Source organism: Patiria miniata, unplaced genomic scaffold (assembly GCF_015706575.1).
Source record: "Patiria miniata isolate m_02_andy unplaced genomic scaffold, ASM1570657v1 HiC_scaffold_24, whole genome shotgun sequence".
In the NCBI taxonomy this organism is placed as follows: Eukaryota; Metazoa; Echinodermata; class Asteroidea; order Valvatida; family Asterinidae; genus Patiria; species Patiria miniata.
Window position 1 is genome coordinate 14,869,981 of NW_024037063.1, and position 25,434 is coordinate 14,895,414.

A 25,434-nucleotide genomic window follows, 5' to 3' on the forward strand; every position below is an offset into this window, starting at 1 on the left:
CAGAACATTCTGACTTTAAAGGGAATATACATCATTTGCTTTTGCTGTAATTTTCAGAAATGGATGGAATTGGGGGGTTGGAAATATATAGTAACACTGACTTTTTTGAGGTTTTGGGTTCGAAAATGCTATAAAAACCAAGAAAAACAATCATTTTCCTGTAGCCTGGTTCCCTGACTCCATTTAAGAAGAAACAGAGCAGTTTACATATATTGGAGAATTGTAAGGTCAGGGATCCAGTCTAGCTGGCTTGTACCCGTTCAAAGGTGTGTAATCGATTGCAAACAAGTGCGATGGCCAATGGGGGCCAGTATTTGAAAAAAAAGCCAGTTTTTTCCAACGCTGATCGGCCGATCAGCGTTGGAAATTGATACAAAAATACCACTTTTCTTGAAAATGACAGTATACCAGGTGCCATGATTTTACAGGATGCTTTACACTGTCATTCATTAACAGTCCAGCAAGGTATTTCAAAATGATTTGGTAGTTTTATTTTTTGATGTTTGCAAATGTTGTAATTTCCCTTTAAATCGGGCGACCGGATGAAATCAAACATGTTTGATTTTTTCACAGCCGCTTTCACCGGATCCAATGTCACCGAATCCAATGTCACCGGAAAGGTGTGCGAGCAGCACTCAGATTTCACTGGACGCGATATTTATGTTAACTATTACTAATCAGATTCACGAAGTAAGTCACATGAATTGAAATTGATGGCTGACATTTTGTCATCATGTGACTGGTCATCATGTGACTGATTCATCATGTGACCGATTATAAAAACGGAATCGGGCATGTAACGTTGCGGTCTAACCGCAATGGTGAAAAAATGGTACCGGTGATGGGGTGAACCAGTGAACCGGTAAAATCGGAAAGGTGTGCACCGGGCTTAACCAGTTCACGTTGGATGATGCATGCAAAGGTTTTGCGGTATTCGGAATGGATGATGGATAAACACGCAATGAGCGAGGCCCGAAACATCAGGCTGTGTTACCCGCAGATGACGGCCTATGAACCCATCTGGCATCGAGGTTCGTGAAAACAATCCCACGCCTAGCCTGGGTCCAGTCAATGTCAAAATATTCCTGGCACGAACTGGTTAAGATATGCAAGCAGCTATTTGGAAGCAGTCCTAGACCGATTAATTTGGGGCAAGGTAAACTATCCAGAAATACAGACATCTCGGAACATTTTACAAACCTATTTTCTTGACAACTTTATGAAATAAGTGTTTTAAAGATGGCTAAAAAGGCCACATCTTGGAGCTCTAATAACTGCAGTTATTTATTTGTCAGGATAGGTTTACCCGTCGAAAGCAATTTATGTAAAAACTGAATCACTTACCAGTCAATCCACAGCCTGAATTCTTGTTCAAATCCTGAAGAGCTGTGGTTGGATACACCACGTGAGGTCGCGTGCTTCCCTCCTCTGAAGAAGTGGAATCTTCCAGAGGCTCAACAAAATATTGCGTCCCTTCAGGGGTTTGGAATAGTCCATGCTGTAAGGGGGTGAAAGTAAACATTTAATTTATGTACTTTATTTATTATTACTTTTTGAAAAGTAAAATAAAAATGCTGTTTGGAATAGTCCATGCTGTAAGGGGGTGAAAGTAAGCAATTAAGTTTTACTTTTTTATTATTATTTTTTTGAAAATTAAAAAAACTTTGTTTTTTTAATCAAAACTGGTTTTTGTTTTTATATGTTATTTTAGCCTTGGTGCATTATAAATTCATTATTGGCAAATTATTGCCCTATTTTCTGCACTTAAACTTCCAGTTTTCAATATCCAGACTTGATTGATAACCCTTTTTCAAGAAAACTTTTCAACAAAACGCAACTACAGGTAACAGACTTTCAACCGAGGTAACAGGCTTTCAAAACCAAACAAGTAACTCCAGACTGAAAGAGGTCCTCTATTGCATTATCTCTGTTTTTCCCTATCCCACCTACCCTGAACTTGTGTTAACCACAGCATATAAAAGAAGTGACCATGCTAGATTTCTAAGGCCATAAGTAACACCACTCTTTCAACAAAATGAGGGGTTACAGGTTTATTATACCCTGAGTTTTCAAATTTCCGGTGGAATTTTGCTTACTTTTTCAACTACGTCTGGCTAATATCTAAACCTTCAAAGGCCAGCACTGTTAAGAAAACGTGCTTGATAATGGTAAACTCGGCAGGGACATAATGGTAAACTTTACCAATACCATATAATTCTTCCAGCACATTGACCTGAAGGAGGTTGGTAAATATTTACAATTACAAGCGGTGTTTATATATAAAGGGTTCTTGCCACTTCCCAGGGTGTATATAGGTCATAATGCTGCTGTATAAAACTTCATATCAAGGCAAATATAAAGGACTTGGGGCGGTGGTAATCTGTGTGTGACCAGTGCATTAGCATGGGCACTCTAAAAAGAACACATGCCTATCATAAGTTGTCTACCGCCAGTTGTTGCTGAACTTACGTGAACATTTGTTCCGAGTTTTATTAGTGAATGAGTCAGAGATTGAGTTTGTGACGATGCATTTTTCTGGTTGCAAGCATAGATTGACTTCAAATGAAACATTTGAAGTTTTAATCTGCATCACCATTGTTTACTTATCCACATTTTGTACCAGTTTTGAGAAAATTTACTATTTTAGATATACAACCAGAATAGTTTCTATATGGCTGCAAACAAATTGGAGATCAAATGAAAAGGTCAAGAAAGGACAGAAATACTTTATTTGAGAACAGTGACATGTGGTTACCACTTGTTTTCATAGGAAAAAGTTTAAGGAAATTTTTGTGTGTGCTGATTATGCTGCCTGGTTTCCATCGTCAAAATTAACCAGCTTATTTTGACCATAAAAACTGCTGTTAAACCAAAGTTACTCAGAATATTTATATTTTCTATTACACATGAAATCAGCAAGCGCTGCTTAAAACTGCACTTGTTAAAAAGTGTTTCGTAGCATGCATTATTCATAATCAAGTATCTATGATACGGGTGCATGTACTTTGATAGCGCGGCAAAATGATAACATATGGTAACCATTTGTGTGCAAAATTCACAGTAATTAACGCTGCTTAGGAAGAAATTGTAATTTGCAACAAGCGAGATTGCTATTCATATAAAACACTGTGGAGGTCTGCGGGGAGCAAATTCAAGGTTAAACCACAGTGGCAACGCAGAGGGTGCATATGAGAGACCAACCTTTCTTGAACAATAAATCTGCAATATTTACAGATGGGAGACCCCCGCCCCCTTTCTCATTCAACTTTCCCTAGCCAATTCAAATTCCCACTCGCCCTTGAACACAAAAAATCAGGTGGGTTTTTGGGTGACATTTCACTCATTTTTGTTCACTCTGGAACACATCACTTGACAATATTTCTTGATCCAAGCATGCCATTCCTCTTTTTATAACAAAAAAAAATTGCATTTCTATAAAATTTGCCTTTCAAATTTGCCTTTCAAAAGAAATTTGCCTCTCTATAAAATTCCTCAGACTCAGTGGTTTATGTGAATATTGTGTGAAGGTGGCAGAAATGAACTTTAACTCAAGGGCCAAGTCACCTATACTGGACTGGCACCTACAGTTATATGACAAGTGTTGTTAGTTCTTTTCAGTGTGCTCACCGGGGATGTAAATTCAGTGCCAAAATAGCCCAGGGGCTTGGAAGTTCCGCAAGGTCATGCCAAGTTCACCGACAATACTTGTAAAATACACCGCTAAGTCCTGTTTACTTCGCAAATGCCTTGGAAGTGTGAGGATTAATCTTTGTGAAATGTCTGTTATCAGGCATTTCTGCACAGGAAGGTTTTTTTTTTTTTACATTGCGAGACAAATACATACATGTAGGCCTACTTGCATATCTTCAGTTGAAACATCTAAAGAGAATGTTAGGTTGAGTGGAAAGTTCTACAAAATATGTGCAACAATTATGAAAATCACTTTTAATATTGGATCATAAGTTTGGTTGGACTTATTCTGGTAATGTGCAGAAGATATATACATTTGTACATGTAAGTTCTTGCTTTGCTGCCGCATACATGTGTACGCAAGGGCAGATCCAGAACCCAATTTTTTTTCAGGGGAGGTGGGGAAAGAGGGCTGGCTCAAGTACATATTTTTCAAAAAGGGGAAGTGGATTAAGTAATAGTATCGTGCACTATTTCCACATTGTAATATTAAAACTAAAAGGTATGTGTAGCTGATGGCTTGAGCGGGAGATACACAACATTTTAAATTTCCTGAAAATTAAAACAAAAATAAAATCAGTCAGTGTAGTTTTTTTGGGGGGGGGGGGGGCAATGGCCCCCATTGCCACCCCCCCCCCCCCCCCCCCCCGGATCCACCAATTTGTGTATGTCAAATCTTTTGCTGTCCAAATTGTGCATAGCACCCAGTAAAGTATCAATCAATGCGACCCTGCAGGATACTGTCTCACAATATGTGTACATGTACTGGTCAATATTCCTTCAATTACTCATGGCAAGCATAACACTGTGTAACCTTTTGGCTTATCACCTCAGTCGAGTCTTAAGGTTGACGTGATTCATGTCTTGAGGAAGTTGAATAAGTCCGGCAGATGTATCAAACTATCACTATTTAGGCTCAGAGGAAGTTTCGTCTTCGAGGAGGGAGAATATGTCTGCAACCACAGGGTTAAGGAAATGGCTACTATGCATAATAGCCCACTGCTTTCACTGAGGCACGGGTACACGTATGACAAAGCACTAACACATGTATTTGTTTTCGACAAATGCTGCATAAATTTACAGTAATCTGATCTTATTCAGAATTTGTCAAAGAAGTTGGGGACCTGGGCCTGAGAGAAGCCAAACAAATATCAACCCTTTTGAGACAGGTCTAACTGTGTTCTACAATACTGCATGGATGCTCCAAGACTTTCAAGTGTACTGGATACTGACCTCTATTCACTCAGTATGTTTTAGCTTAAGTTAAGTCCTGTTGAAACATATTCACCTATTTTAAAATAAATGATAATAATAAATTGGGGTAGTGTATATCATTTTTCATATAACAATCTGAATGGAACTTTAACATGTTTTTATGACTCATACAATCAAAAAAGAAGAACATGTAAACCTATTCCTAATTAGTGTATATGTTTACGATTTATGCCAAGAGCCACAGACTCTACTTGCCACAAAGATAACATTAGGGCCTATCATCAAAAATTACCGTGGAACGAAGTGAAAGACAGTGAGTTACCAATGAGCTGGGCCTGTGTGTACAGCTACAGGCCTATGCTAATGCAAGCTTTAATTAAAGCCTAACCCAAGCCTACAGCAGGGCTAAAATAACTAGCATGTGCTCGTCGGAGTCAAATTTTTCTTTTATTTCACAACCCAATCGTCCTCAAAACTCTCTACTCCGCAGCGATATCTTACCATGCCATCGCACAGGCTGAAGACTGCCGACGACGCCGGCTGGCCGTTCACGACGCCCCGGTAGAAGCAGTGCAGCGGCGCGCTCGTGTCTAAATCCTCCGTGTCCTCATCATCATCGTCCCCCAAAAATTCCACCACAAACGACGGCGAAAAGAAGGAATTATCCCTCGATAGGTTCAACTGGAACTGTTGGTGAAAGGCTCCCAGGAGGAAAGTCGCCTGAGGTCCGTCGTCAAAATCGTCTTCCTCGGAGTCCAACGGAATCGAGGCGCTCCGTTTCTGGAAATGTCGAGTCGCCCCGTCGGACGGCAACGGTAGCCCAGTGTGGCCGTCCAAACGAACCGGTGTCACGATTTCATACTCGGATAATTCCGCCAAACGCTCCGACCCTGGAAATAATAAAAACCACGATTCTTGATGACACTGACAGATATATTTACATAACTTCGTCACCGTCGTAACGGTTGAAAATGTTGAACAAAACCTTATTCCGCAAACTACGCACCAACCACACGATGTCATTTTACGACCCCCACCATATTAATGCACCGTCACGTGCCCAACTTTGTTCGCAAAAAAAATGGCGGGAAAACCTAAACTTGTTTAAACAAATAACAGTTCAAAGAAACTGATGATATAATATAGAACCAACTGCGCTGCAGCAAGGTCTCCGTGAGTTTATAATAATCGTCTTCGTGTTTCAAGCGGCTACACGTTTGATTATATTCCCGCACATGAACTAGACATGAACTTTGTGTTCACACATAGGTCATGCACATACATTGTAGTTACATTGCCCCAACAATCGCAGAAGACACGTGGGTGTACACGGACAATGTACACGCGCTTAGGTCTTCCGTTTTACATCCATACTAAATTACAGTCAGGGTAAACAAGAAAACAATGCAAGCATAAACAAAACATAAACATAGTGTACAACATATTGAAGCGATTCAAGGTTACAATTGCTCTTCTGAATCGTACCCCGCCGAGCAACAACACACAGTGAAAGATTTTTAAAAAGATAAAACTGTACAACCACAGATCGGAAGTACTCAACTCCCACCAACAAAATCTCGATTACGTTATGTAACGCTTGGTGTACATGTACATGTATGCTTGATCGTCAATGTATGATATACAGCCGTACAGGTGTATCTTACAACAGGTGTTTCGGTTGTGTATGTGTGTGGCCAAAAATCTCAACATCAAAATGCAACTGTTGCAATGATTTTCATGGTAGAATCATGGAGCTATAAAAAAAAAATTAAAAATGAACTATAGTAAAATTGAACTATAGTACATCTCATTTTTGGTGTTATTGTTAACACTTAAAATTAACACAACAAATTTTAACCAGCAGACATGATAACAAATGGGCAAAATCACTAAACAGTTAATTGGCTAAAAAAAAAGTTAACAAGACGACTTCGTTAATTTTAGACCAAGAATTCATAAAATTATTAAATAATTCAAATAAACTCAAAATTACATTAAAGATCATGATGTAATAAAAACTAATAAAACTTTTAATATTATATAAGTTTTTCAACCATGTAAATTGTATGGTCGTCATACTCAAAGTCAACATGGCATGCATGGTCGACATGTTATCAAACTTTAATTATTAATTTCTACGTTGGATGAGGATTAAAATTTCTAAGATAAAGGGACAAGGTTTACATTTTAATGCTAACAAAAATATTGTATAATCTACTTACCGTGAGTCGTCCAATGGACGGATTTAAAGTTGAAACCCTGCACCAAACGAACCGACACCAAATAAACCAAAACAAATGCAGCGAATAGAGTGGTATTTACATTGAAGGTACACATGGCTGAAGAATCATTGAAGTTTCTAAATAAAAACCAACATGAGAAATTCACTACATCGGCGACATGAGGTGGGTGGGTAGAAAAACAGGGGCCATATACAATCCAGGGTGAAGGGAGAAGTTATTCCTATCCAGAGTCGACTCGATCAGCTGGGTGGATGGGCCGAGAGCCAAACTTGGAAATTCCTGGGCACCGTTCCAAGTCGCCCGTTACCGATTGACTGAGTGCCTGACCGACGAATGACCGGCAATTCTGCTGGCTCGTCACCGGTGTACACTAGCAGTATACTCAGCGATATAATGTGTGTGAGCCTAGCTGAGCAGCATACACAAAACATACACCCTTCCAAATTCCGGTGCTGCATACGGTGACACACTACTGATCGCTGCCCCAGGCACATAAAAGAGTTGCACTAGACAGTGTATGGGAGATTTACACACACTGATTGTGTATCACACATCGTGCATTCAGCCAATGAGAGTACCGGAATACCGCGGTTAAAATGTATACACAAACTGTTACATCGAGTTTTACGAGTGCTAAACCCCCTGCTAAGGTCACCAAAGTATTCTTTCCGGTTTGCTTTTATTAGAGGGATACCACGGTGTATTGTCACTGTGTGAATTTGGTTGAAACTCTTTGGCCCCCTACCTAGGCTGCACTCAGTCCTTTTGTCTAGTTTTGTTGAAAACTAGGGAAAAAATTACAGATTGATATTTCCTGAACTATTTGTACGCCTATAATTATTATAAGACCCTGCTGTATACTTTGAAAGCCATCAGCTTATACGACAAAGAGTAAAATGTTCAAAATCAGCCTCAATTGATTGTAATCGAAGCATTTTAATTAATACTAGCACAATCCATAGAGCAAGGAACAGTAACATTTTTTTTAAAAATAATCAGCATATTTTCTTACCGAGGAATAAATACTTACAAAAGAATGAGTACAAAAAAAAAACGTTTTACTTTTACTGAGATACTATTACTACGTCCATGGCAACTTTAAAACCAACTGGAACACAATGTAATGTAGGGTTTTAATTAATTATACAATTCAAGTCACTTTTATTAAAACGACGTTTCACTGTCGAGATGTCAATCAGCAGCAATCGGCAGTCAACGAATTGACTCTATGTAATTGCCATAGTTCGCCGTCGTATATGTTCTTTTGGTTACACCTCTATGTTCCGACACTATGTTCCGACACCCCTATTTTCCGACTACACATATTTCTATTCCTTATTAACCCTAACCCTAGCCCTAACCCTAATATAAATAATCCTAATCGCGGGGAGTACTGAACACAATCTTATGTGCGGGTTATCGGAACATAGGGGTGTCGGAACATAGCCTGGGTGTCGAAACATAGAGCAACCATTCTTTTGGCATTTGGATTTTGGACATTAATGTCAGAATTTACATATTGACTGTAACGGAGCAATAAGTTTAACAAGATATTTCGGCACTTATGATTGTACAATGACATTCCCTATAGGAGGCAATATGAGTCAAAAGTAGGGTCCTTGAATAAAACACGAATCACATGTAAAACGAAAACAAAATGTATGTACCCTTAGAATTAATGAGAACCACTGTTCCTTGATGTTGACAAATGAGATCGATTGGGACAGACATTTGTTTTTCTCTTATTGAAAACCTAAAACCTGGGCAAGACGTTTAAAAAAAAAGGTGACAGGTATAATCATTGGTCACCCCCGCAGGACACGACACGCACATTGTATTTGAGCAACTTGGCATCCTTACAAATTCGATCTTAGTAAATGATCTTGGCCGCACGTACGTACCATTGAGGAAGGAACGTTTGTGTTCCTTCACTCCATGGCCGCACTGACGTGACGCAAGAGATCGAAAGGGCAAGGCCGCGCCCGAAGATTTTGACAGCCCCAGAAGACGACCGTTGAAGTTCACATCACCCACGTACCCAATACCTCGGCCATCCAGGGACTCATCACAATTTGCACTAAGCTTGGTGTCAACAGGTGGCGCTATACATATTACTCACGAACTTTCGATTCCAGAGTCACAAAATGCATTTGAGGTTTTCTTCCGACGATTGGCTTGGGGGCTGGGGGGGGGGGGGGGGGGGGGGGAGAAAGACGTACATATCCGGTCGCTATTAAGTCAATTCACAAGTTTGTTCACAAGTAACAAGGGATCAGTAATAATTATAGAGTACCTTTGTAACATATACCAATTTTATATGGCTTGTGACTTGACTTGGGATTGAATATAAATAACTTGTGATGAATTCGACAACATTAACACTGCATTGACTGCAATCGTACATACTGGTTGCTTCGAAATTTGAAAACAAAAACACCAGTAACATAGTATTTCATATGATCACATGTCCGTGCCTTCTGTGTGTACATTTTGTAATCGCAACATTTTCGAAAATAATCATTGCGCAGATTGAAACGGCACACGATAGGTAACATGTAATATACCCAGATGGTAAATTTTCCAAAAAAAAATTACGACAATTGTGTGTGGGGAAGAAAAACAATGCATACATGATTTGTTTTATTTTGCGTTATGTTTCTTCCTCTTTTGTGCGCACCATGATGCCCCGCCCCCCATGCACCTTTAACACATCGTCCGACTAGTTGGCCAGTTTAATTTCCGACTTCCTTTTGATCGCTGGTACTCTGTGTGGAGTCACTGTAGCTAGCTACGAATTTGGCTCGACTTGTAGATAATACCAGCGAAAAATAGTTTACTGTTGTCATTCGAATGCTGCACGATGAGGCATCGGTGATTTTCAGGTACCTTTGAGCTTGCGGTAAGAAATTAACTGTGTTTTAGCTCTTTTTCAAAAGTAATTTTATTGCTGAAGCTCAGAGATTGTGTGCATATGTTATTTAAATTTAACCGGTAGGTTATAGATAGATTTGCAGTAATTTGGGTGAGTAATTCTGACTTGGAAAGAATGAACCCGGACGCGCCGCGCCGCCACTTCAATCGTACATTCGTAGGCCTACCCGTGTTGTCAGTGGTTGTGTACAATGTCTATGACGAGTCTAGACCCGTGAACGTGGCGTTCGTTCACGGGTCTATGGCGAGTCAAGAACATTTTCTAAGTATTTCCATGGAGGAATAAAACGGTATTTCCTAACAAAATTGGAAATGGTTCTCAGTCCCAGATACATGTCTTTTTGGAAAGATTCCCATATCTGGCCATCGCTTTTCACCCTGTGCACAAACCCCATGGGACTAGCTGGAGTTACCCAGCCCTGAGTTTTATCATTGGGTTGTCTATTAGGGCTGGAGCTAGTTTTTCTCGTAACTTGTAGTATAGGCAAAAATTTTTGGAAAATGTTCAATTTTGTCCCCGTTACACACTAATTGCAACTGCAACTCACCCCAAACTTGCCTGGAATAACCATTACACAGGTCCTTGAAGTAAAAAACGATCCACGATGAAGATTCAGCCTACAATTGCAGTGAAAACAGGAGGAATAACGGCTAACCTGACAACCTTGCTGGCATGGCCAGGACCGCAATTGGTTTGTGCACAAAAAAAAATTGTGTACAATGAATGGCGGTCGATTACCATGCACGTACAGCTCGCTGGTACTCGGCGTTTTTGCGGTCGGTGCATGACGTGACACGGAAGCGTAATACCCGATGACTGTTTCATGCATTAAGCCTAACTCCCTAGGCCTTTTTGCTAGGATGTAGCCTCAATCCTGCAAAATCCTCCAATTGGCCTCATGGAAAAATAGCATATAGCCTCAATCCTGCAAATTCCACCGTTGTTTCTTGAATATGGTCCATGGAGGGGTGACCACTGCCTGAATCCTGCAAAATCCTCCGGCTATGACTGTCAATAGGCTGAGGCAGAGGCAGTGACATCCTGGAGCAGTACGGAGGTTGTCAAGTATAATCAAGGACTAAATTTATGCACGGCTGAGCATAAACAACACAAGGTCCGGCCCAAGACCTTGACACAGTGCGTACTCCGAAATCAGCAACGCACTTTGGCCATGTAACCTCAATCCTGCAAATTCCTCCAATTTGCAAAAAGGATTTTGGAGGATTCAGGGCGGTTAGGGTTAATAAGAGGTTCACTTGCATCACAGTGCGGTACTGGAACGGCAACCGTCGAGTAACACTGCACTATGAATGTACGATAGCTGGCCAACTCGACTATACTACAAGTTACGAGACTACAACAAGTTACTACAAGTTACGAGAAAAACTAGCTCCAGCCCTAATAGACAACCCAATGATAAAACTCAGGGCTGGGTAACTCCAGCTACCATGGGACTGGTCTGAAAATTTCTAAGTGCTTTCTCAGACTCAGAGTCAGACTCAGTCAAAATTCAAAATTTGTCAACCCCTGCTAATTTTGACTTTTTATTTTAGGACACAGCCTATCACTTTCTGATGGCTGATAGGTCATTTAAGGGAAAAATAAGATGATATTCGAAGAAAAAAGTAGCGTCAGGTTGCAACATTCTTTCCTCTGACTTTACTTTAGTAAACATGCATGCACAAGTTAACTGACATTGTGCACCTACCAAATGTTTGATTGAGCAACAATTTTTATGTTTTTGTAGTTAATTGTCTATACATGATGTGCATTAATTGTATTCCTTAAAATCCTGTGTTTTATCCAATTTCTCATGATGACAGGGGACCGACATTTTCACCATGGCGACACCGGGAACCAGCCTCTTCCCAACCATGACATCGGTGGGACTGGAGGAGGCGGGTTTATCGCAGACCTTACCCAAGCTGGCCAATGAGGGAGCCCTTCAGAAGATGCTGGCGGATGAGCGCATGCGCTGTGAGACGCACAAGACCAACTACCAGACCTTGAAGGCGGAACACACTAAGTGAGTGAAGATAATTCAGTGTTGTAGTACTCATGCTCCAATGCATTTTTTTGGTACTCGTACTCATGGAAAAATTGCTTTGTACTCAAAAGTCTCATCCTCGTACTTGTATTCTTGACGAAGTACTCATACTCATGGCAAAGTACTCATGAGAAAGTACTAGTACTCGTACTCATGGAACAACTCTAGTGAATTACAACACTCAGTCATTTGAAAAATTCAAAATGTTGTAGGTAGACATACAAAATTTTTGGGTAACCGACATACGGTTTATTATTCTTAAAGGACATTATGTCTTCAAATGTGCCCCATTTGGGCTACAGAATGCATTTTAAATGAAATTGTGTTCATTGGAAAGAGCATTTAAAAGTAAGCTGTAAACGTCCACACAACCATCCTTTAAAGGTATAGTCCATCATTTGTAAGTTGTGCATTTTGTTCGCTTGAAGCAACAAAAGTGATCAAAATGTAAAGAAGGGTGCTGAACAATTAACCTGATGAAGTTTCAGCTCAGCTTCAGCTGTATATTCCGAGAAAAACAACATTCTAGGATCTCGATTCAAATCAAAAGTTGCTGAATCATGTTTTGAATTGGGCCTGAATTCAGCATCCGAGACACGTTCTCACTGAGCCGATTGCAGTTACGCGATGTCGCGCACCAATCCGACGAATTATAGCAACTGCGCGTGCGCGCGTGCGTCGTGTCAACCCTTGCGCACGCTTCACCGAATAAAAAAACGAACTACTAACGGAAATTTCCAACGGTGCTTCTTAAGAAGCACCGTTGGAAAGGCCTTCTTTCGTTGATTTCTTCAAAATGACAGCTTGCCAGAAAGAATAATTTCACAGAGAGTTTAGTCCCCTCACTATCTTTCAACCAAGTATGTTTTTCAACAATAATTACGCCAGTTACTTTTTGGATAGCTGCAAATGATGGACTCTGGCTTTAAAACTGGGCGTTTTTGTGTTATTTTGTGAGAACCATGCGAGAACAAATTTTGGGGGTCAAAATTTGGACTCTAAAAAAAACAAGTTGTTAAGTGCTAGTTGTGATTCCTGCCGCACAGTGTATCGCATTCTGTGGACGTGCGAGAAACAACATTTTAAAACCTTGATTGGTCAAGAATTCTCTTTTTTTTTCTCCAAAGAGTGTAAATTCACTTCATCTGACAGAAAAGAGGTACAAGACGATTCAGAGTAAAATTTGTTTAATCAAAGAGAGTGACTTTTACTGAGTTTCTACTAAATGATTAATTTTCAAAGTATTATAATGTTATCAAACTTGTTAGTGATTTTAACCTAAATTGTCTGATGCCTAGTTTTAATATTTTTGAAACTAGAAAAATTCGCTCGACTTTCTTAAAACATAAAGGGGACAGACCATGAGTCGTAGTAGAGAAAGTAATCATATTGGATTATGAGTACTGCAGCAGTTGCATGCTGTTCAGTCCAAAATTTGTGTTAAAGTTCTGATTTTGTTTCCAGAATTCAGGATGATTATCGTCGGTTGCAGCGAGACCTTGAACAGACCAAGGAGGAAAGTGCAGCCATGGAGGGCCGCTTCCAATCGCTGATGGCCCGAGCTAGTAAGGAACTAGCAGAGAAGATCACAGAATTGGAAGAAGTCAAAACGCAGGTGAGCTATGTCTTTACCTCTGCTCTGTTTCAGTGTGCATTTGCAACGAACATTTACACACACACACAGTTGAGAAAAAAACAAAAGTTCATAAAGTTGGAAAGCTGGTTCCTCTCTTTTAACTCTAACTATCAAGGCATTTATTTTTGTCGGAACCTTTGTAAATCTTCCAAAATTCTCCGTTTTGCGGAAATCCAATGCTGCTCTTTTGTAAGTCAACTTTCAAGGACTATTAAGTTCAATCTAAAGAATAAGTCGCTGGCCTCCACCTTCGTAAGTCCCCTGCCCCCCTGTCCCCCCCCCCCCCCTGTCCTCCCCCCCCCCCAAAAAAAAACCTTCCCGATCCTCCTGATGAATGTGAAGGTTCAGGGAGGGTTAGAGTTTATCCGAAAATGTGGGACCAGTAATAATGTGATAATGATTGTGTTGAATCATGAGGATATTACAAATCAACTTTTGCATATTTTTCGATAGATAAGGTCCCATTCTTGGTTAGGGTTTATATTTTATTATTTAGGTTTTGGCCATTGTGTGTTTTGCAAGTAAAAGAAGGTGTTACTTAGCTTAAGATATGGAGCTATAGGATATGAAGGAATCAAATGAGATCGCAGGGACCAAAAAGTCACTTGCCGTTTGTCATTGATTATTCTAATTGCCTAGTATCTGATACCTCTTTCAGCCTGCAAGTACATATCATATCACACGCTATGTTAACTAAAGTTGTATAATATACAAAAAATGAATGTTTGTGAGTCCAATGGTAAGAATAATTTCATGAGGTGACAGATGGAATGGAACTTTTTCATCTGTCACCGAATGAAATTATTCTTTCCATTGCACGAACGTGAAACACTCAATATTTGTTTTATATAACATCTGAATAAATCCTTGTCATCTGATTGGTTGACTTTTATTAGCCAATTTATTCAGGTTAAAAACTGTTTAAAAGTTCGACAAGTTCATCATATTTATATTAATGCAAACTGTTCAACAGGTTGAGAAACATCATATTCAATTTACCTCGATTTAAAACAGCGCCACCACCAGCAGCAGTGACACCGTGCAATGGAAGTTATATTCACCGTGCATTAGAACTTCCATTGCACTGTGCGCTGCGCGCCACGCGCGGGCCGTGCATTGGTACGAATAATTCAGTGACATGTGATCAACGATCCACCAATTAGGTGACGGGGATTTATTCAGGTGTTGTATAAGGTTAACTATTTGAATGTGTTGATGTGGCAATCACCTTTGTAGGCAATTACGCCAGAGAAGCTTGAAGTGATGAAGGTTCATATAGCAGAGAGCCTGGAGGAACCCTTCAGGGAACGCTTCAACAAAGTGGAGGAAGAGTTGGAGCACTACCGCACTGAGTACAACAAGCTAAGATATGAACACTCCTTCCTGAAGTCTGAGTATGAGCACGAGACGACCGAGCACAAACGCGTCGTTGAGGAGATGAAACTACAGTATGAGACTGAGGTATGTAATGATATGTGGTGCTCATAAAACGCTTCATACCAAAGTCTCAAAGTGCTTCATAATTATTACCCCTGTTCATCAGGCCATGGGACTAGTTTTCTTTAGCAGGTCGAGATCAGCACAGTCTGGTCTCAGCTATTCAGAGCAGGCTATATCAACTGTACATACCTTTATTTGATTAATTGATAACGTGTTTCATCAAAATCTTTTTTCCCTATGTCGGTAAAGATTGAGAATCTGCACAAGGACAAGGAAGCCATAGTTGCCAAGTTCTCCCAGGATAACAGCCACGATGGCCAGCGAGTCCGCACTCTGCAACGCGATAACGCTCAGCTCCACTTGAAAGTCAAGGGTAAGCACCATTTAATTTTGACACCTTAAATATGTAGTTGTCTTCCTTCTCAACAAATTCAATTTTTTTTTCTCCATGCAAAGTTTCAACTATTTTTTATTTATCATAACAAAAGAAACCCAACAAATAAAAAAAAATGTTTTAAAAACTAAATTTTTGCTAATGGCAACACTCAGATCGTCACAGGGAGTTGGCTGGTTACCAGTCCCTACATTACTGTTTCTTTTTTTTTTTTTTGGGTGGGGGAACCGGTCTAACCTACAAGAACTGAAGTATTTTAGGGCCTCAATTTGAACATTTTAAATAATCATTCATTCCTAAACCTGGCTGATTTGTTTTCTTTCTCTGCCTTTTTTTCCCGTTCTAGTCTCATTAAAAAAATGAATCACTTTTGTATTACTAAAAAAAATAGCTGTCACTCAAAAAATAGCCTGGCCAGGACATCTTTGAAATAGCCAGTCACCTTTGATGACTCACGGCTTTGAAAGATATTCTTCCTTGGATGTGTTCCTGTTATGAGTAGTGTACTGTAAAGTTTAATTTTGTTTCAAAAGTGATATTTTTTGCTTTAATTTATGAAATCGTTGTAGGTCTTTTGACTGAATTGGAAGAGATCCGTGTCCAGCGAGAGCAGACAGGGTTGCAGTCCGACCACGTGTCGAGGTTACAGGCACGACAGCTGACAGAGCACGTAGCTACCATCAAGGCATTGGAGGTAGGTTACAAGGAAGGAAAGATATTAAAGCTGTAGATATCAGACCGTCAAATTTTGAAAAAGGTCTCAACCACCAACTGAGTTGAAAGATCTGAACAATTAGTCCTGAGCCAGTGGAGTGTATCTCCCTTGCAGTGATGTCAAAGGCAGGGGAATCAGAAGGCGGGTTAAGGGGGATGTTTTCTCTCCACCGTGAGGACTACGTCAGAGACGTACGGACTACGTCCCTCCGCTTTCAGAAACGTTTCACAACCATTACATGATGTCTTCCTGTGATGAACCACGTTTGCATCAGGAAGCTCAACATCATCTAAGTCTTCCTTCTCTTGTCTGCTCTTTTATACAACTTCCTTCCTGTCTCTTTATTTTTCAACATGCTTGAGATGTTTCAGACATTTGTCTGAAATCAAATTTGTTGAGTTTAAGAGAAAGACATTATCAGTAAGGCTGTGCATCGGAACCTGGTACCCGAGTACCCGACCGCTGATGTCAGGAACCGGTTCCAGATTATGGAATCGAGTACCAACTTTACAAATAACTTAGTAACTTCTCGGACAATCAAAAAAGAAAGGTTGGAATGCCATTTGTGGGGAGTTTTCAAAACGAAAACGGGGCTTCATGGAAAACCTAAAGATATTTCACGTTTATGTGCATTTTTAAGTTGCAAATCCTTTACCCTGCACCTATGGCTTCCCTCTTACTGTATGTTTTCTTCCCAGGCTGAGAAAGAATCTTTAAAACTCCACATCGATCAGCTTGAGAGTGACATGGCATCTGCCATGGACGGCCAGAGAGCCATGTCCACCAAGGCACACGATGCCGAGAAGCGCACCATGGAGCTGAGAGGTCAGCTGGAGGAGGCAGAGCACCGACGGAAGATGGAAGTAACTGAGCTGAAGATGGAGATGGTTAGGAGCAGAGGAGAGTTGGAGAGGGAGAGAGATGTGATGGCCAATGAGCTAGAAGGTAAGACAGAGATGTGGTAGCTAAAGACTGAAGTGGTTAGGAGTAGAGGGGAGCTGGATGGGGAGAGAGATGCAATGGCCAATGAGCTAGAAGGTAAGACAGAGATGTGGTAACTAAAGACTGAAGTGGTTAGGAGTAGAGGGGAGCTGGCTGGGGAGAGAGATGTGATGGCCAATGAGCTAGAAGGTAGGAAGATCAGGTAGGAAGTGGTAGAGGATTTGTGATGAAGAGGTTGCAGCCAAACATTCAGGATAGATGGGACAAAAAGAGAGCAGCATTGGCAAATAAGCTGGTTGATTTAGAAGAATCCGGGAGGGTCAAAACATTGATTATTAGTTTTAAATTCTGAGTATTTGTTTTTGACTTGAATGATCAGGTTGCCAATCCAATCTGGAGATCTTGAAGAAAGCCTCAGAGATGCAGGCTCAGGCTGTAGGTGAGAGAGAGAAGGAAGCAGGTCGCCGCATCCAAGCCGCCAGGGAGGAAGAATGGGAGAAGATCAACAGACTAGAACAACACAAGTAAGAGTGAAATAGTCATCACCATGTGGGCATTTTCATCAAAACAGACCATTCTGGGCAGCTGGGACGAAAAAAAGTTTTAATTATTGTTAGAATAATAATTACTGGGAATGGGTCATTAGGGAGACTTTCCCATAGACTTGTGCACACAATTTTTTCCAACTTAAATGTGCCCTAACCCAATCTTCCCTTGTCCTTTTTCCACGAATTTCGGTATGTTTACTAATTAGACCACGAGCAACAAATATAACCTAATTGTGTCAGTAAAATTTTGCCTTTAAAGGCGGGCTGTGCCATTAGGGAGACAGTTATGTGTCTCCCTAATGACCAGTGCCTCCCTAATTTTGAAGAAATTACGATAACATGTCTCCCTAATGGTATATTTAGTAATATACAGATCTTTTTGTGTACAATGTCGTTTTCATTTTTCAAAACAACTTTCTTTGGCAAAATTATGCCTGATCGGGTTGCATGACGAACCTTAACTAGAGACGCTCTACAGATTGTGGAGAAAAACCAACTGCCGAAACCCCTGCGAAAGAAAAGACATCAACCAATCCATAACCCTAAACTATTATCCAAACGTCACACTCTTATGAGTGACAGCCGAGAGAGAGAGAGAGAGAGAGAGAGAGAGAGAGTATAGATAATTTTCCCCATAATTTGCTATTTCAGAATTTTTCTTCCATCGACTACAAATATTGTTTTGTCTTTTTTATCGTTGTGATTTGCACAGCTTGGAGCTGGAGGCCAGACTCCATGAGTTTGACAAGCTCAAGATAGAAGAAGAATCACAGAGGCACGCGGAGAGGGAAAAGTGGGAGGAGCAAGTGAAATCAGCCAATCAGAGGAGAGATCAGACAGAGAAGGATATGCTTGCACTCAGGTGAGCCCACAGGGGGCAGCAGACACAGTGAAGCTTTTCATTGTTGTAGATCTTGGATTTCAAGCCTTGTCTACAGTTTTCAATAACGGAGACCTCATGCAGAGTGAACAGAAAAAGTTTGCTCTTATAGTGGCGAGATTCGCCGAAATGAACAAGGGAAATTGCTATTGGCTATGTGCGCCAACGAAAGAGGGCGCCCTTTTACCTAGCAATGACGTCCCATGGGTGGGACATTTAGCTGGTTGACGCGCACCGTTCCTTGTGTGTGATGCACGTACACCAGGGGATGTGTACTATGTTCACGCAGTGGCACATTATGGTACGGCCGTGCGTCGCGGCAAAATTGCAGTCAGGCAAGATGGCGTCGGTCGGTCACCCCCAACTGTGCTTTCTTTGCCGGTGAGGGGGTACTTGTGAACGGAGCGGATACATGCCCAAACATTTGCTAGCTTAACACTTTTGTTTGGAATTAAGTGACTGAATTTGACAGAATTGAAACAGTGTACTATAATGTTTGAGCATATTTATATATCAGCTCACAGTCTCCAACCAGCATCACTTTGAGCTGAACAATTAGTTAAACATACACGAAGAATTTAGCCAATTATACCCCTTGCATCTGGACAGCAAACTGTCTTTATAGACATTGGGTACTCTCATTGTCAGTGAATTTGAACAACGAAAACTGCGATCAGTGAAAGCCCATGTGCAAAGTGGTTGTGTTTTTTTAATTTTTTTTAATTTTTTTTTTATAGAAGTTGATCATTACAATACTGAAAACCAATCAAGGTAAAGTGCTATTAAGAAAAGCAATTGAAATGAAAAGCAAATGAGAGATGCACCGGTTTAAAAGAAAAGAAATGTTTCTCTTGAAAGGGAGCAATCGTTGGATGAACTATAGTTACCAGTTTCACAGGAATTTAAACCTGGTTTTTGATTCATCAAGTCTTTTGTAATTCCATGAACAATTCACTGATTCCTCTTCACGTGATCAGGGCCAGGATAGACCACCGCAACACCCTCGCCGAGGACCTAGAAAAGCAGCAGTCGCAGTGCAACGACCTGCAGCAGCAACTCCAGCAGACCACCATGGAGCTGCACAGCCTGCAAGCCGCAGAGCAAGAACTGAGCACCGAGAATGACCGCCTCAAGACCACCACCGGCATGATGAGGGACGAGGTGCGGGCAGCCCGGGCCGAGGCCGAGCGGACCGTGGAGGTCGCCCACGCCAAGCTAGAGCAACACAAGGTGGCCCTGGGAGACGAGAGACGACAGGCGGAGCGCAGGGTGGAGGAATTGGAGACGGAGATTAGGGCGGGGCACCAGAGGGCGGAGGAGGTGGCCAAGATGCACAGGAAGGTGACGGCAAAGTTGAGACTATCCCCAGATTCCCAAATATTGAACTCCCGGTTTTTCAGTGATGGACTCGGGACTCAATAGTCTAGCGCTTTGGTTGGGATACTTACATATTTAAACAACAAAAGAATTCAGAATCCATTCACAAATGATCCCAAATGTTTTAAATGGAACTATAAAAAGGACCTTTTTTTAAAAATCTGCCTTCCTTTTAAGAAAGATTTCTGTAATCCTGTTGAATGTACAAAGCATTACAAGAACCTTTGTACTACTCCGCATTCTGTTTTCCTTGTACAACTTTACTTTGAATCATCCTGCAAATTAGAAACATTTGCCATAAATAGAAGATTCATTTGAGTTTGAGATTCATGTTTTTTGTATCGATGTTTAATGCATTCTATTTACCTAAATAGTTTTTTTTTCACCACGCAGAAAAAGAGGAAGTACCAGAAGGTAGTCGACCGTCTGAATGAGAAAGTGCAATTACTAGAAGCTAAGAAAGAAGAACTCAAACTAGAGAAGCAGGCACTCAGGTGAGCACGCTAGGAATGGTTTAACCAGTTTAGGCCGGGTTTATTTTGACAGTGACCATACCCAGGCGCGGGATTATTTTATTTTTCAGCCCAAAATCTGGGGGAAACAAACCTGATATTTTCAGCCTCACTCAGAAATTGAAGAATATTTTTTTTTGTAATTCGAGGTTAAAGGTCATTTCTTGCACATTTTCTCTGCGCTTGGTGCTATGATTTTAGTTTGATTTTATGAAATGGAGGCCATTCAAACAGCTTTAATATGATGTACAACTTGGCTTTGTAGGCGCTATGGAGTACCGAAGTGTGACGTCATTTGGAACCAGAAAGTGTAGTGCAAACGAATGGAGAACACGCTCGTGTTGGTTCACGGGCTGAATCACGCGCTAACGTCTTTCACACACATTTGTGCGCGTGACGTATTCACTTCGGTACTCCATAGTTTTTGAGATACAAGTATTTAAAGTTCGGAGGCCATGGTAATTAGTCAAAAGTTTGTTGACCCATAATCTCAAAAACTAACAAGTCAAATTCCCAAAAAAAAAAAAAAAAAAATCAGTTTTGGGGTTTCTCATATAGGACCAATCATCACACCAAATATCGTTTCAATCTGTGAGGGTCGGGTCCAAAATTGTGTTGATTTGACACGGAATGACCCTATACTACAACCTACGATTTCTATGTCAAGTGTAGAATTATTTTGCTAGCTCTGTAATCGTTCAATAGACCATTATCATATTGCGGCCATTTGGATTTTTCTCATTTAAAAAAACTTAACCAAAGTGAGGCTAGAAGGAAAATAGTCTGGTTCCTTTTTGCACAAAAATACTTTATCATTCAGTGCTGTTATGGGATACAGGGAACATGACTGAAATGGTGGCAGCATGATGAAGGTCTATGGTGATCATTGTAGAGGAAATTCTGTGGCTAGAAGAGCATTAGCAAATTTGCCCTGTGAGTAACAAGTGAGACATATGGGCATATGTTTTAACAGGTTCCTAACCTGCAGTCTTTCTTGTCAAATTGCAATTAACAGGAATAAGATTCCCAAGGAGACTTACGCCAAGGCTGTCCAGCGTCTGAGGGACCTGCAACGTCGTCATACCGAGTTCAGGAGTCTCTTAGCGGGGGCCAACGCAACCTTGCCACTGATTGATGTGACGGGACCGGTAGATGCATCCACGCCGTTTGCCAGAGTGGCAGTGGAACAGGTATGGTGGTAGTCTAATGATAATGAAATATATGGCCAAAAAATAACCCAAATTCTCCATTCAGTATTAGTCAATTCAATACAATATTTATTTCTATTCAACCATAAGCTAAAGAAGAAGTACATGGAGATTAGAAGAAATTTTAGAGAATATAAAACAAAAGCAGCACACAATAACAAACATAAATACTAATTGTTCAGAGGGCTTAGATCTGTACTGAGCCCTTAGGAACCTTTCTGATTTTTGTCTACTTGGCTGAAAAGGGATTTGTTCAGAGCCAAATAGCTTTTACCTTAACGTAAAACTCTTTACTGAAAGGACAGGTCTATATTTGGTCAGCATATTAGCACCCCTTAAACAAAGACATTGACAAATTGGGGAACTACCAAAGTAGGGCTGGATAGCTCAGTTGGTAGAATGTCGGAACGGTCGCAGATTCAAACCCCGCTCCCAGTCAATTTCTTTGTTCAACTTTCAAAAAATTGTTAGGTTAGCATAGTGCACTGTTGAGCAAAGAACTTTGAAGCGTATGTACGAGCTGTAACTATTGATCCTTTGGGGTGGGGTGGGGAGGGGTGGGGGGACTGGTGGGGGTTGGTGCTGGGGAGGGGAGTTAACACAAAATTTCTTTGTTAACACTGAAAAGCACATTTAAACGTTGATCGTAAAGCGCAGACTTCCACGAAATTGGGTTTATAGCTTTTTTGTCAAAATGAAGAGTAAACAGTGTGGATGCATATGCATGAACAGAACGTGGCGCTTCAAGAACTCGAGAGCGCAGGGTTGGAGACACGTTGCTCGCACGCAGACATGAAGAACACACATTTATCTACTTCGTGTGAGCACCAGACATACGGGTGGCGGCTGTATCGAGTCCCTTCCAGTGGTCTCCCCCAACTCTCTCTCTGTAACCAAGTGAGGGGGTACTTGTGCAGGGATGATGTATATGTAAAATTTACTGCATGTCCGAATACTCATTTTGTGGCGAAGAGGGAAAACCAGAAAACATTGATTGTCTATCTATTAAAAGTTTTGCAGAGTTTTACATTTGTTGCTTTTCTTTTTCTGTTTCCAGGAGAGACTCCACCACGAAGACCTGACTCTGATCAGGCGTCGTCTGGACGACCTGAATGAAAACCAGAAACTCCAAATGGATGCATTGCTTGGTGAAGCACCCCTCAGTTCCAGGACTGACATCCTGTCTCCTCGTAGTGATGAGGACAAGGAGAACTAAGCAGGGTACCTGTCTGTGATCATGGATATCTTAAAAAAAAACTATTCAGGGATGTTAGCATTGATTATTCTGTTTGAAGATGGGACGAAATATTACAAAACAGAAACAAGAGTGTTACAGATCTCATTTTATGAGTCGTCTTAATTTCAAGATCAAATATAAGCCAGGCTCAGCTTAACACAAAATTCTCACGTATTATGAACTTCTAATCTGAGCTTATGCAGAGCTGTGATCTCGGATGAAATTTGAAAGACACTTGCTCTCAAGAAATCTCCTTTCCTGGTCAAGTTCACTAAGATGCAACACATATTTTTGTCAAATTTCAATAGATGTCTAAATATCTTCCACAAGATCACACAATTGAGTTTGGAGGTACTAAATGCAGTGCGACAGTCATGTTGTCAAGACTTTTCCTGAGCTTCAACAACTACTCATGTAATGGAACATCAGATTGAAGATCATGAGCGAGCAAGAAAAATACTCACAACAGTTACATCCAGGATTTCTTGGCAGTTTATGTGACTACTTCTCACTGTACATTTGTCTAGTCATTAAACCCTCCTAGTCTTCTGCACCTCACAACCCTTCAAGTTTTGCAAAAACACTTTTGCTGATAGAGTTAGCGCCCACACTTCAAATTCCTTTGAGGCAATCTTCTGTGGAGTATGGATACCACCTCAAATCCCTGCACAATTCTTTTGTGTGGTTAAGCTCAGGGCAAGCAGGCAGATTCAGTCACGCTTCACTGCTCTCCACAGTGCTGTTTTTGTGTGCAGTGACTCTCTGGCGACACAGTTACAACATTTGCAAACATCCAAAAATAAAACTACCAAATCATTTTGAAATATCTTGCTGGACTATTAGTGCATGACAGTGTAAAGCATCCTGTAAAATCATGGCACCTGGTATACTGTCATTTTCAAGAAAAGTGGTAGGTATTTTTGTATCAATTTCCAATGCTGATCGGCTGACCAGCGTTGGAAAAAAACTGGCTTTTTTTCTTCAAATACTGGCCCCAATTGACCATCGCACTTGTTTGCAATCGATTACCCACCTATGAACGGGTACAAGCCAGCTAGACTGGTTCCCTGACCTTACAATTCCCCAATGCATGTAAACTGCTCTGTTTCTTCTTAAATGGAGTCAGGGAACCAGACTACAGGAAAATGATTCTTTTTCTTGGTTTTTATAGCATTTTTGAACCCAAAACCTAAAAAAGTCAGTGTAACTATATTTGCTATATATTTCCAACCCCCCAATTCCATCCATTTCTGAAAATTACAGCAAAAGCAAATGATGTATATTCCCTTTAAACATTTCATATCCCTTCACCTGAAACTGAACTGCAGGGTTTTAAAGGGTTTTACATATTACTCTGAAAGTTGACTTTCCACTTAAAGGGTAGCTCAAAGGGTATGCAGGTCAAACACGTCCCAGCAATTTAGGCCAAACAAAATTTCTTAACACCATCTGATGCTTGTGCAAGTATGAATTTATTTCATCTGATTGCTACTAAAAAAAAAGGGTAACACATTGTGCCAGTTTTACCTTGTGTCATGCCTCCAACATTCCGTTAAAACTCCACATCTATGCAGACCGCAATCCCTACAAACATTCCAGAGACATTGAAGCTGAATGATAACCATTTGTATTCATGACTAAAATGCTGCACTCTTAAACATGGAACAGTCGTCCATCATTGAGGACGTGTGTATTAATACATGTATTATGCAGTTTGTGGTTCAGTTTTTATATTTTATATATTTTATGTTATCAAGATTTTTGCCGTGTGTGTTATTGTCGTATATTATTTATTCAAGTACAAGTTAGTAGACGTAACCAAGTTTAACAGTAAAATGCATTAGTATCGGACAGTTTTGGGCCAGTTTTAGGATTAGTCCTTAGAAAGCAAGCCGACAAAATCATGTTAGTTTGTAAAAAAAGTCTCTTTGTTTGGGAGGGGGGGGGGGAAGCCACCAATGGATGTTGACGAAAAACAACGGCAGGGTAAAAATGCAGAGAATGGTGATATGCTTGATAGCAGGAAAGGAGCTGGTAGTTTTATGTCGCAAAACCCTTACCAAATTTGTAAAAAAAATGTTCATGAATTTTTTTTTTGGCCCCACTTATATTACTCTACATGGGGCTTTGTGTTCCCCATACAGGAATTAGCCCAATGAAACTTAAAAGCCATTTCTGTGGTTGTGCCATGCCGCATGCCGCATGCACGCCTCATGCGCGTGCCACACGCGTTCATGCGCGTGCCACACGCGTTCATGCGCGTGCCACACTCGTTCATGTGCGTGCCACACGCGTTCATGCACGTGCCACACGCGTTCATGCACGTGCCACACGCGTTCATGCACGTGCCACACGCGTTCATGCATTCCCACATGCATTCCTATAAGATAAAAGACGAGGCGCGCTCATCTTGGTAAC

At 40.8% G+C, this 25,434-nt stretch overlaps 2 protein-coding genes across 3 annotated transcripts; one reads left to right on the forward strand and one right to left on the reverse strand.

Annotated features, from left to right (window-relative positions):
- Positions 1-1,336: 1,336 nt before the first annotated feature.
- LOC119732307 (A disintegrin and metalloproteinase with thrombospondin motifs 9-like) lies at positions 1,337-7,596 on the reverse strand. Its single transcript, XM_038205766.1, has 3 exons — positions 7,128-7,596; positions 5,407-5,795; positions 1,337-1,498 (listed from the first exon to the last, which is right to left on the reverse strand). Exons 1-3 carry the CDS (start codon positions 7,240-7,242, stop codon positions 1,337-1,339), a joined length of 666 nt encoding a protein of 221 aa, XP_038061694.1. The 5' UTR covers positions 7,243-7,596.
- Positions 7,597-9,928: 2,332 nt separating this feature from the next.
- LOC119732258 (centrosomal protein of 83 kDa-like) lies at positions 9,929-23,467 on the forward strand. 2 transcript variants are annotated; one of them, XM_038205706.1, is made up of 13 exons: positions 9,929-10,030; positions 11,904-12,106; positions 13,592-13,742; positions 15,000-15,224; positions 15,453-15,576; positions 16,167-16,291; positions 17,011-17,257; positions 17,634-17,778; positions 18,515-18,664; positions 19,660-20,023; positions 20,453-20,553; positions 21,587-21,761; positions 22,837-23,467. In XM_038205706.1, exons 2-13 carry the CDS (start codon positions 11,922-11,924, stop codon positions 22,993-22,995), a joined length of 2,151 nt encoding a protein of 716 aa, XP_038061634.1. In that variant the 5' UTR covers positions 9,929-10,030; positions 11,904-11,921; the 3' UTR covers positions 22,996-23,467. The 2 variants fall into 2 exon arrangements, with proteins under 2 accessions (XP_038061634.1, XP_038061633.1); XM_038205705.1 differs by having other exon boundaries at positions 9,972-10,047.
- Positions 23,468-25,434: the final 1,967 nt, after the last annotated feature.

What these genes read in the sequence shown, in the direction of transcription:
- LOC119732307 (XM_038205766.1), bottom strand. Translation starts at nt 7,242, where the DNA reads ATGTGTACCTTCAATGTAAATACCACTCTATTCGCTGCATTTGTTTTG. An exon ending in CGTCCATTGGACGACTCACG is followed by an intron (nt 5,796 to 7,127) that starts GTAAGTAGATTA and finishes TATTATTTCCAG; the next exon opens with GGTCGGAGCGTTTGGCGGAA. An exon ending in TCAGCCTGTGCGATGGCATG is followed by an intron (nt 1,499 to 5,406) that starts GTAAGATATCGC and finishes ACCCCCTTACAG; the next exon opens with CATGGACTATTCCAAACCCC.
- LOC119732258 (XM_038205706.1), top strand. Translation starts at nt 11,922, where the DNA reads ATGGCGACACCGGGAACCAGCCTCTTCCCAACCATGACATCGGTGGGA. An exon ending in TGGAAGAAGTCAAAACGCAG is followed by an intron (nt 13,743 to 14,999) that starts GTGAGCTATGTC and finishes TCACCTTTGTAG; the next exon opens with GCAATTACGCCAGAGAAGCT. An exon ending in GCTCCACTTGAAAGTCAAGG is followed by an intron (nt 15,577 to 16,166) that starts GTAAGCACCATT and finishes AAATCGTTGTAG; the next exon opens with GTCTTTTGACTGAATTGGAA.